At 42.8% G+C, this 12,767-nt stretch overlaps 1 protein-coding gene across 7 annotated transcripts in view; it reads left to right on the top strand.

Annotated features, from left to right (window-relative positions):
- SRGAP2 (SLIT-ROBO Rho GTPase activating protein 2) overlaps positions 1-12,767 on the top strand; it is a 106,963-nt gene that overhangs the window by 63,685 nt on the left and 30,511 nt on the right. For all 7 annotated transcript variants that reach the window (XR_012052050.1, XM_030291812.4, XM_030291813.4 and 4 more), the window contains 3 exons: positions 1,845-1,946; positions 3,410-3,607; positions 10,648-10,732. Coding sequence is in view for 6 of the 7 variants with exons in the window: in XM_030291812.4 (XP_030147672.4) it covers positions 1,845-1,946; positions 3,410-3,607; positions 10,648-10,732 (385 nt within the window). In the remaining variant the exon portion in view is untranslated. The remainder of the gene's footprint in view (positions 1-1,844; positions 1,947-3,409; positions 3,608-10,647; positions 10,733-12,767) is intronic.

The following is a 12,767-nucleotide window of genomic DNA, read 5'->3' as shown; positions in this document are numbered from 1 at the left end:
TTTCCTCCTTGAGTCACATTAATATGGAATATTCTTTAAAATCAGCCTTTTTCTTCAAGTTCCTACCCCCCAGCACTCAGCACATCACGATGTAAAAGGGAATTAAATCTCAATTCTGCACTGTACTTTGTTTTTTATCCCTTACACAAAGCTCTGCCCTCAAGCCTCATTAATACCCATCAGATGGTTTTTATGAGACACTGAAAAAGCTCCTCCTCAGCTCCTCCCAGGGCTGCCTGTCTTTTGGGAGCCTGAGAGGTGGGAGATGATGTGAAGATTAGGCAGAGGCTCATGGCAGAGATACCTGAATTTTACTCTCTTGGCTATCAAAGCTGGATGATCTCCAGAGGTCCCTTGCAGCCCCAAAGATTCTGTGAAAAGGAGCAAGTGCTGCTGTTAAATCCAAACTGATCCTGATCATTGGCCCTTCACTGGAGGTGAAAATGTTTAATTAGGTTTAATATTAAATATGAATAGGAGACCTATTAGATTTCCAAAATGTGAGTAGGAAACCTGCTGGGTTTCCTCCAACTACAGGTTAATCCCCAAGACAACCTCTGAATTTTGAGGTTGGAAGGGCCAATATAAGCAACCTAAATGCTGGGGGTTTTTTTTGCAACATCTGAGTGTGCAAGTGAGAGCACAAATGCTGCTTTTTGCACCCTCCTTGTGAGCTGGGGCTGTCAGAGGACTCTTCATTTTTGGCAGGGCAGACCCCTCTGACTTATGGGTTTATGAAGATGTGGTTGTTCAGCTGGGAGCTGTCGAAAGTCACACAGGCTGAAAGTGCTTCTGAAAGGGAGCACAGGCACAGTGTGACAATTTAGGTCAGTTGATTGGATTTCCAGATTATCCCCTGAGCACAGACTGCAGGATGGTCTCTTGCAGGCAGCCTCTTCTTTTGGGAAAAAAGGAATTACAGCCTCTGCTCCAGGCTCTTCTTTGTCTCTCTCTTTTTATGTGAAACCTTCAGACTGCAAATGACCTTCCTTGGATTTTTCTGTGCTGCTGATGCTGTAAGATCGTGGGAAGAAAAGGAATTACCTGCAGAGTCTCATTCAGGAGCAGCTCCCATTCACTGAATCATTTATCTTGCTGCTTCTCAAGGCTGGAGGAGTGTTTAGAAAAGATGGTCTTGTTGCAATGGTGCTGCACACAGCAGATTAAATCAGAATATGTCATCCTGTGTGTGCATGGGTGGGATAAAACTCCCGATTTCAATTCTGCCTCTGAAGAAACAGCCTCAGGCAGTGAGGTCAGTGTTTTCTTGTAGAAAACCCACACAAAACCCAGAACAAAACGAAAGGGAAAAGCTGCCTCATGCTGTGGAATCAGAGTCTTTCAAAGCAGCTCGGGGAGCCTCGGTGTTCTGGTGCCTGTGACAGGTCCCCAGCCTGAACTTTTTGATTTCAGCTGCCCTGGATTCATTCAGGAGTGACCTGTGCCTGCTGTTGTGCTGTGCAGGTGGTTCAGCTGAGCAATCCCAGCCCCTTGTGCCCCTACCCCAGGATGCTTGGCTGAAGCACTGAACCCAATTCTTGATTTTTGATGTGATTTATCCACATACGTGGGGTAAAGCACCTCCAGACTTCCAAATCACACTTGGAGCTGACATCACTGAAAGCTGCTGATGTTTTCTAGCTCTTCTTTGATGTTGCCATCATCTGCTTGCTGTTAGTGCTCTCAGGGAGGGAGCAGCAGAACCTTCTCCTCTGCTCGAAATCCAGGTTTCAACCTGGCTTTTCAAACTGGATTCAGCTTTAAAGTTCAGCACTTCAGAGAATGTTTGTGTTTGATAAATAAACGAGTAATTGCAATGCTCTGCTGTGCTGTTCCTCGTGCAGGAGTCTCAGCTCTGTGCCCAGCAGCCAGTCCAGAGTGAGTTGGTGCAGAGGTGTCAGCAGCTGCAGTCCCGCTTGTCCACGCTGAAGATTGAAAATGAAGAGGTCAGTTAATAACCAAAACTCAGCAACCACTCTTAGCCACTTCCAGTGCTTATTGGGCACTGATGATGGAAGAATCTGGTTGTTGTGATCCTTTTGTATTAACACTTGTGGTAAAATTCAAAGCCAAAGCATCTTGTGCATTCATTGTAGTGTGATCTCACTGGAAAGTTGGTTGTATGGAGAGAATCCTTTAAAACACCCCCCAAATCTCTCTTCCCATCCCTGTTGGAATTTGTGGTATTGATGATTCTGAGATTGTAGAAAGTCTTTGTTTTTATTCCCTTGTTGTTAAAGAAGAAGTTATAATTTGTCTGTGTTGGTTTTTAAGGCTGTTTATTTTTGCTTATCTATAACATGTTTTGTTGTGTTGCCGCAGCTCTGTCCTGCAGGGCAGCGTGTGGGGCTCTGCCCCTTAGTGGGATGTTATAAACATTATATATTAGAAACCACGTGTGTTATATTTATAATAATGTGCTAATATCTATCATTTATGTTAAACAGTGTGTCTCTAGCCTAAACTAATAGAAAAATGCCAACACCACAGTGAAACATGGAGGGCACGAAGAAGGAGAAAAAGGACAAGGCACACCCAATTTCCTTCATCTTGTCCCCTTTGAACCCCTTATCTAGAATCCTAAAATTTTACTTTTGCACCCGTGCCACACTTAATTATTACTTATATCAAACACTCAGAGCTGGTAATTCATGCTGTAAGATTGAAAACTCTTTTCCATGGCCAGAGATCACAGACAGTGTCTCTGGGGGCTCTGTCCAGGGGGTTCCTGACCCCTGCCAGGGTCCCAGACCTGCCAGGGCAGGCAGAGGGAAGCCCTGGATTCCCAGACATCCCTACCCTGATAAGGTTGCCAAAGTTGAATTTGGATAGCAAAGGGAAAAGGAGGAATTTAATGTTTTGAAGTGAGTTTGCATAACCTGATTTAAAGTGATTTTTGTTTAAGTGGCTGTCCAAGATGAGAGGAAGATGACAGGAGTGGGGATCTGATCTCCGCACATCTGTGTTGAGGAACTTTGAGGCAAAATTTGCAACCCCTTTTATGTCTAGAAAGTTGATTCTTGCCTTCAGTGAAAATGCACAGTGCAGCAGAGTCCTGTTTGTAATTAACATTTGATGCCCAGTAGATGCAGTTGCAGAAGACAATTAGAGAATCTCGGTTCGAGCTTTCTTTGCTTTGAGGTTAAATTTCTTTCCATCTCCTGCTGATCCCAGCCCCTGAGATCACAACTGAGATCCTGGCACGGAGTCCTGGCAGGTTCAGGTTGCTGCCAGCTCTATGTTTGCATGGACTGTGCTGTTAATGAGCCAGAATTAATTACAGCACCCAGGGTGTGAAACCAGTAATATCTGTTTATTAGTAAAATGCTCCAGGGGACTTCACCGCCTCTGTTGTTTACTCACAACATAAAACCTTGAGGTTTTGAGCTCTCTGCTTCTTGCTGGGCAGGTTAAGAAGACGATGGAGGCCACGCTGCAGACAATCCAGGACATTGTCACCATCGAGGACTTCGATGTCTCTGACTGCTTCCAGTACAGCAACTCCATGGAGTCTGTGAAATCCACGGTGTCGGAAACGTTCATGAGCAAACCCAGCATTGCCAAGAGAAGGGCAAACCAGCAGGAGACTGAGCAGTTCTACTTCACTGTAAGGGGCTGATTTGGAGGGATTGAGGAGGTTTTTTCTTTTCTCTTTTGGGAAATTCTCCCCTGTGAGGGTGGTGAGGCCCTGGTACAGCTGTGGCTGCCCCATCCCTGGAAGTGTCCAAGGCCAGGAGAGGAGGCTGGGATACCCTGCCCATCCCTGGATGATCTTTAGGAACCTGGGATACCCTGCCCATCCCTGGATGATCTTCAGGAACCTGGGATACCCTGCCCATCCCTGGATGATCTTTAGGATCCTTCCCACCCCGCCCATCCCTGGGTGATCTTTAGGATCCTTCCCACCCCGCCCATCCGTGGATGATCTTTAGGATCCTTCCCACCCCGCCCATCCCTGGGTGATCTTTAGGATCCTTCCCACCCCGCCCATCCCTGGATGATCTTTAGGATCCTTCCCACCCCGCCCATCCCTGGGTGATCTTTAGGATCCTTCCCAACCCAGCCCATTCCACGATTCTGTAATTTTCAATGTGATCTACTCAGATTTATCCTCACAACAGAGTGCAAAGTGATGCTCTTGTCCAACAAAAAACGCTTCTCTCACTGATTTTGGGCAAGCAGAGCAAGCGAGCTGGGGTTTAGAAATTCTCCCAATTATATGGAAATATTTTGGGATATCTCTGTTGATTCAAACCTAGTCTGTGGCTAAATCATGTCAAATTTGATTTCTTCTGCATCTGAAAAGGAGTTTTCTGAGAACTTAATAGCTTGTAAACATGAAATTTCAGAACTAGAGCAAACTAAAAAAGAATGTTTAGCTCTTTCATTTTTTGTTATCATCTTACAATTTCAGCCTGCATAAGCTTTTCATTGAGTCAGTGTTTTTTAAAAGATGCTAAAAGCTTTTTGCTATTGAATTTCATGCCAGACTGGGTGTCTTTTTCCTACATCAGATTTATGTTAAACCATTGAAATTTGTTTCCAGTTTCAAAATATTTCAGAGTAGCAGATGAAAACCATGGATCTAACCCTGGTTAATTTGTCATTCCTTTGGGCATCCTTCACTTTCTTCTTCCCAGAATGGTGTTGCTTGTTTAAAATCTGAATTTTCAGTGCAGATGGCACTAATTTGGCAGGATGGATCATTAGGACTTGACTTTAAAAAGCCAGAATCCGCCACTGAAAGTGAATCTGGGAAGATTCACCTTGAGAGAAGTGGGTGGAGAAGCTGCTTCAATTATGACAGGATTGACCACCCTGCCCAGGGTTATGGAACTAGAAAAGTGATTTTTAATTGAACTCTGAGCATTCCCTCTCTAGAGAGAAATTTTTGAGTTCAGATAGGAGAAGGAGGAATCCAGGGCTCAGTTTGGATGGGATATTTCTCCGTTTCATGTTGTTGCTGTGGTGTTAGAGAGAGACCCTCTCTAAGCAGCCTGATCAGATGCTGGATTGATCTGCTATTGACCAGGCTTATAAACAGCCTGGATAAGGATTTCCAGCTCTGAATCTCCCAGGAGCATCTTTTTCAATGTCTCATAAAAACCATCTGATGGGTATTAATGAGGCTTGAGGGCCGAGCTTTGTGTAGGGGATAAAAAACAAAGTACAGTGCAGAATTGAGATTTAATTCCCTTTTACCTCGTGATGTGCTGAGTGCTGGGGGATAGGAACTTGTAGAAAAAGGCTGATTTTAAAGATTATCCCATATTAATGTGACTCAAGGAGGAAATTCCATGTGCTGCATTCCTAGGCAGAGCTCTTGGGAAAATGCAGTGATGGGAATTTAGTGGAAGGAGTGTCTCCAACCTGGAATAATCTGTATTTCCACTGGAAGCACATCCCAGTGCTGCTGGATCTCTTGTTGGGCCTTGAAGGGAGATTTGAATTCAGGGCAATTTAATTTGTATTCAGGGTAATTTCAAGCTCCCAGTGTGCAGGGGAGGACGGCCCCAGCCCTGAGCTGCTGCAGGTGGCTGAGGCAGGGAAGCAGCAGCGACTTCAGGGAGCCAAAATCCAGGGATGTGCTGCTGCTGCCATGGTTACAGCCCTGTTCCCCAGCCAGGCATCCTGGCACAGCTGCCCAGCAGGGCACAGCTGGCACCAGCCCCACCTGGGCACTGGGAGAGCGGGGAATGGTTTCATTCTTTCACCTCCAAACTGCCATAATTGGTGTTCTTAGGCAAAATGTTGGGGTTTTATCTCTGGGAAGAGGAGGAAGCAGAGCCATGCTGCTGGGGTGAAGTGCTTTAGGATTAATGGGGGGTTATTTTTGCCAAGGTTTTCAGACATGGGGAAATGGGGGATAAAATCTGGCTGCAGCTGGGGGGGTCCTGGTGGTGCTGATCCTGTGGGACGTGGGTCCAGTTCCCCCAGCCTTCAGTTGAGTGCTTGGTTTGGAATTACTCGTGGAGGGCTGAGAGGAAAATCACTGTTTTCCTGACTGGAGATGGAGCAGTGGCAGAAATGGTTTTTCTTTATGTCCCAAACAGGGAGGGCTGCTTGGGTTCTGTTCCTCCCTTGTGCCTGGGAACACCCTGCAGGATTTGAGCTCAGAAATGCCAAACTTTCTGGGGTTTGTAGGTGCAAAATGCTCCTGGCTCTGACTGCCAGCTGATCTTCACCTCTGCATTGTCACCCTGTGTTGGAATCTGTGCTATTGATGATTCCCAGACTGTAGAAAGTCTCTGTCTTTCAGCCCCGCTGCCAAAGCAGAAGCCATAATTCGTCTGTGCTGGTTTCAAGGTTGTTTATTCTGTTTATCTCTAACATGTTCTGCTGCCCTGCCGCAGCTCTGTCCTGCAGGGCAGCGTGTGGGGCTCTGCCCTCAGTGGGATGGTACAAACATTAAATACCACAAACTACCTGTGCTGGATTTACAATAACGTGCCAATATCTGTCACCTACGTTGGACAGTGTGTCCCCAGCCTGAACCAACAGAAAAATGCCAACACCACAGTGAAACATGGAGGGCATGAAGGAGGAGAAAAAGGACAAGACACACCCAATTTCCTCCATCTTGTCCCCTTTGGACCCCTCATCTAGAATCCTAAAATTTTACTTTTGCACCCGTGCCACACTTAATTATTACTTATATCAAACCCTCAGAGCCTGTAATTCATCCTGTAAGATTGAAAACTCTTTTCCATGGACAGAGATCACAGCCAGTGTCTCTGGGGGCTCTGTCCAGGGGGGTTCCTGACCCCTGCCGGGGTCCCACAGGGATGCCCTGGACTCCCACAGCCCTGCACCCCTGAGGAGACTCAGAGACATTTCTGCTGCTTTTTTCTGGCTGTGCTCTGTCCCAAATAAAATCCTCAGGAGTTCTCAGGTAGTTTGAGGATTTTTTCCCCCTTTGTCTGTTTTTATTACACCAAAAATCCAAGGCTAATGGATCTTTGTAATTCACTGAGAAAAGCCTGAAGCTTTATTTTGAAATTAATTTTGTTTTTTTCATCAGCATCAGGCAGGGAACAGAATGTGAGGCATGAGGAAATAGTAAAAAAAAAAAAAAAAAAAAAAAAAGATTCTGCAGTGGATGGGAACATCTTTTTCTCCTTTAAAGCAACCACTGGTACCTGTTGATGTTTTTAATGACCTGAAATCCAGAGGCTTGCAAGTCCCAGCGAGTGCCTCTGCCCTGCCCTGCCCTGCCCTGCCTGACCCACCTTAGGCTGGGCTTAAGTGTTTAAATCTGCATCAAAAGGGGGATTTAACTCTGCCAGGAGGAGCTGATCTGCTCTTCTTGAAGCTTCTGTTTGCAGCTGAGCCTTCCTCCTGTCCTTTCACCTGTGACTCTGAAATCCCCCAAAACCAGATTTATCCTCAACTTTCCCCCGTTCAGACTGGTTATTTTTGCAGTTTTGTTTAATTATTATTTTATATACTTTATGTTATTGTCGTTTATGTTTGTAAAGTTTATATTATATTAGTATAGTTATATTATATTTATTATAGTTATATATAAATAGTTATATTATATTTATCGTATATAAATATAATATATATGGTAATATATATTATATGTATAATATAATATAATATAATATAATATAATATAATATAATATAATATAATATAATATAATATAATATAATATAATATAATATAATATAATATAATATAATATAATATATATTATATTTATAATATGTTAATATATAAATATATTAGTATATAAATATATCATATATATATATAAATATATAGTATATAAGTATATAAATAGAATATGTTTATTATATATATAGTTATATTATATTTATTATAGTTTTATTTTTTTTATTTTCCTCATATTTTCTTCTCCAAAAATTGAACTGACTGAGCAAAATATAGTTAGGGCTTGGCAAACAAATTCTACGGGGAAATTCCTTAAACAAAAAAAACCAAGAAGTAATTCATTTTTCGAGGGTGCTTCCTGTTTTCTTCCAAAACAACAAAAAAATTGAAATATTAATAAAGGAAGCAGGAAATGCTGAGATTTTCCAAAGGGACTTAATTCTTGTGAAATGTTTGTTTCAATGTTGTCAAGCGAGGGGACATAAAACACAGGATTTTGGCAGTTAATTAAAGCCATTTTTGTTTGTTGTGTCAGTGCACACCAGGGCTGGGGAGCCCTCCGGGGAAGCTTTGTTAGTTCCTGGAAGGTTTTCCCTCACCCTCACTACTGCCTCAGTGTGTACATTTCTTTATATATTATATTAGTATATTATATTGATAGATTTTTATATAAATACAATATAAATATACTATATTATATTATATATATTATATATAATATAGTATATAGTATATAGTATGTATAATATAGTATATATTATACATTATATTTTATATTTTATATTTTATATTATACATTATATTTTATGTAGTATATTATATATAAATATAATATGAAGATTGCATATATTTATATATTATTACTATATATTATATATTTCTGTAGATGTAATTCTTTATTTATTTATGTATATATTTCTACTTGACTCTTTCATTCCTGCACAGAAGCTGCCCCTGCAAAGGCCAGGCAGGGTCCATGCTCTCCTGTTGTTAAAAATACCCATTTTTACCTCAAGGATTTGCAGGTTTTTTTGTGCAGATCAGCCCTGAAGGGAAGTGGATTGAATTGGGGAAAGCTGGAAGTGTCCAAGGCCAGGCTGGACAAGGCTTGGAGCACCCTGGGATGGTGAAAAATGTCCCTGCCCGTGGAACTGGATGAGCTTTGAGGTCCCTTCCCACCTAAACCATCTGAGGATTTGTTTATAACGACAACATTTCATTATTGGATAAGAATCCGCTCTCTGTGCTCATCCTGCTGGCTGAATTTTGAAGATCTCTCAGGATTCCAGAGAGTGCTCTGTGATATTTGCAGAGTTTGTGCTTCTGCATGAAACATGTCCCATTTATAATGTGGACAGCCCCTATACAGCAGAGTATTTCACCTGCTGCAGCTCAGTCAAGATAAATAAAACTGCTCTGAACTGCAAAAAAAGAAAAAAAAAAAAAACCAAAAAAACCAGCATTTGCAAAGCTGTGGAAAATGAGGGAGCATTGGGAAAAGCGCCTGTGTGGCTGTACAATATTCCACTGCCAGAGTAAATCTGAACTTCAATAATATCTTTATTTGTTTTGTCCTGTGGATCATCCAGCACGCAGGGTTTGACAAGTAAAGTGGGGTGAGAGAGGTTAAGTGAGAGAATAAGCACAGTAGCAGCCTTTTAGCTGGTTCAAACAGATTGCTCATTCAGTGCCCAGGGATGGATGACAGCTCCTCTGATGGCTCCAAAGATGCCAAACATTCAGCTGATCCCACAGTGCAGCAATGGAAATGGCCCTGCAGATGGAGAATTTGCAGAATTTCAGAATTGTTCAGGTTGGAAAAGGCCTCTGACATCACTGATCCAAGCTTGGCTGGGCTCAAAATAGGAGTGGCCTGAGCTTTAGACTTGCCAGATACTTAAGCCAGGGCTTAGTTTGTGCTTTAACCATTAATTTCAGAGTTATTGTCACTGTAAATTCAGTGTCACTCTGTAAATTCAGTGTCACTCTATAATTGTAAATTTGGTGTCCCTCTAATTGTAAATTCAGTGTCACTGTAAATTCAGTTTCATTCTATAACTGTAAATTCAGTGTCACACTAGATTCAGTGTCGTTCTGTGACTGTAAATTCAGTGTCACTGTAAATTCAATGTCACTCTGTAACTGTAAATTCAGTGTCAGTCTGCAAATTCAGTGTCATTCAATAACTGTAAATTCAGTGTCACAATAAATTCAGTGTCACAGTAAATTCAGTGTCATTCTATAACTAAATTCAATGTCACACTAAATTCAGTGTCACTCTAAAGTCAGTGTCACACTAAATTCAGTGTCACACTAAATTCAGTGTCACTCTATAATTGTAAATTCAGTGTCACACTGTAAATTCAGTGTTGTTCTATGACTGTAAATTCAGTGTCACTCTAAATTTAGTGTCACTCTAACTGTAAATTCAGTGTCACTGTAAATTCAGTGTCACACTAAATTTAGTGTCATTCTGTAACTGTAAATTCAGTGTCACTCTAACTGTAAATTCAGTGTCACAGTAAATTCAGTGTCACTCTGTAACTGTAAATTCAGTGTCACTCTGTAACTGTAAATTCAGTGTCACACTGTAAATTCAGTGTCACTCTGTAAATTCAGTGTCACTCTGTAAATTCAGTGTCATTCTATAACTGCAAATTCAGTGTCACACTAAATTCAGTGTCACTCTGTAACTGTAAATTCGGTGTCACTCTGTAAATTCAGTGTCATTCTATGACTAATTTTAGTGTCACACTAAATTCAGTGTCACTCTAAATTCAGTGTCACACTAAATTCAGTGTCACTCTGTAAATTCAGTGTCACTCTATAACTGTAAATTCAGTGTCACACTAAATTCAGTGTCACTCTAAATTCATTGTCACTCTGTAAATTCAGTGTCACTCTATAACTGTAAATTCAGTGTCGCACTAAATTCAATGTCACTCTTCCCTCTTGCTCACAATCCAGCAGCCCCAAGGCTTGGTCAGAGCGATGAACTGTCCCCTCACCGTGCTGTTTTTTCCACAGAAAATGAAGGAGTACCTGGAGGGCAGGAACCTGATCACCAAGCTGCAGGCCAAGCATGACCTCCTGCAGAAGACCCTGGGAGAAAGTGAGTGTAATTCAGGGTAATTATTTAATCTGTGTCCCCAGCAGAGCTCCAGCCAGGCTGGGACATTTGCTGAGTTCCTCAGCTGAGGGTGGCAGCCCTGCATTAGTGATGCAGTGGCCATGCTGGTGTTTTATGAATTAATTCCTCTGATTTGCATGAGGGAGATGAATGGTGAGCACCAAAATGTTTAATGAGGCAGTGATGTGCATCGCTGATCTGTGTGCTGCCCCTCCTTCACACCCATCCTGGGGAGCTCTTCGTGATCTCTCTCTGGTCATTCACCCACAATTCAGAATTATTGGCCTTCATTTGTGGGGCAGGTTGGCTGCTCCTCACCTCTGTGGGTTCCACCCAATGTTGAGCCCAGGCTTTTATTAGGAGAGGCACAAACAAATTTCAGAGCATGTGAAATATGTTGTCTGTCTAGAGGGCATCAGTCAGGGGGCAGCAGCCAGAACTGAATATTCATTTGCTGTTAGAACAAAGGCAGATTTCTTTCCCTTCATGGTATGGGCAAATTCTGTTGGCCAAAACCACTCCAACTATGCATCCAAGTTTCCATAGAAACCTGCCTGCCTTGTATTTGCAGAGGAGAAGGTTTGAACAGTCTAAATGTCAGGTCAAAAATGGCTCAGCTCAGTCCTGGCTTGTGTCTGGAGCAGGGCTGAGCTGTGCTCCCCACAGCTCGTGGTGTGCAAATCTGCTGGATGAAAACTCAGCCAGCATGTGGGCTTTGAAGTGCTTTGTTTTCAGTTTGAAAGTGCACTGTCAAACTGAAATACTTCACGCTTCAGTAATTAAGAGTTTTGTGTTTATCAGAGATGAGGGGAGGATGTGCCTGGGTTTGAGTTGGGTTGGTTGAAGTTGCTCATCTCTTCAGCTCTCCTGTAAGAAAGGGTGGCTGAAGGCAAAGTTTTGTGTCCCCAGGGCGTTTTTCTTGTGCCTCTGAATGTCTGTGAGTGGCAGTGTCTGCCCCTGTGGCTGGTGACATTCCTGGCTCGTGGCTGACCTCTGCATTCCAGCCCTGTTTCCTCTTAACCTGCCTGCCCCCTACACCCAGCTCAAGCTGTGCTAGGGGGGAGAGGAAATGAAATGTGATTTCTGCATTGCTCTGTGGATTTAAAGGCTGCTTCTGTTTTCTTCATTTGTTTTTTGCAAACCAGAGTTTTTTCATGGCTCTGGGAAGGGATGCAGTGAGTGTCAGGGTGAGCCCCAAAAAAACTCCTCCTGTCATCTGTGAGATTAGAAGGAGCTGGGAAAGGCAGGAACATCCTTTTCCCAACCCACAGGAGCAGGTTAATGGTACAAACTGGGGACCATGCCTAGATTTATCCATAAAATGTCACTTAATTGGGAAATGGGCAAATAAAATTCCCTCCACAGGTCCCCAGAGCACAGTTAGGAGCTTTGCAGGAAAATGTGCCTCCAGCTGTGTGTCTTCAGTGCCTGGGAGGTTCAGGGGTTGTTATTTTTTATTCTCCTCCCTGCCCCATCCTCAGGTGACATTTTTTAGTTGTGGTGCAAATTGCCTTAATCTGAAGATGACAAGTTCCAGTAATAAAAGTAGCAGCAAGTCCTCCTCTCTTCAAGTAATTATGTCCCTGCCTCCTGTCCCCATTTGTCACCCTGCTGCAGGAGCCCCTTGATGCTGCCACAGCCGTGTAATTTCTCTGTATGAATATTCCATGATGAAAACGGGACAGATGGCTGGAAATTCTGCTGCAGAATAACATTTTCATGTCAATTATGCACTGTTTTGGCTTTACTTGGGGAGAGCAAAAGTGGCTATCAAGATGTGCTCGACTAATTGTCAGCCCATCAGCAATTAGCTGCTTCCCTCACTCCTCCTTCCATCTCCCCAGGAGCAGGAAGACAGCAGGAGGGAAGGTGCATTTTCAGCTGCTGGGAATCAGTGCGGTTTCACTGATTTTTTTTACACCAAAAAAAAAAAAAATGGGCCTGTCCCACTCCCAACAGCACATCCTCCTTTCTCCTGCCTCTTCTGTTGTGATGTTTTCGGTGATGCTGAATTAGC

This window comes from Taeniopygia guttata, chromosome 26 (assembly GCF_048771995.1).
Source record: "Taeniopygia guttata chromosome 26, bTaeGut7.mat, whole genome shotgun sequence".
Taxonomy (NCBI): Eukaryota; Metazoa; Chordata; class Aves; order Passeriformes; family Estrildidae; genus Taeniopygia; species Taeniopygia guttata.
The sequence above is the reverse complement of the archived record's forward strand: the minus strand, read 5'-3'. Positions and strand labels throughout refer to the sequence as shown.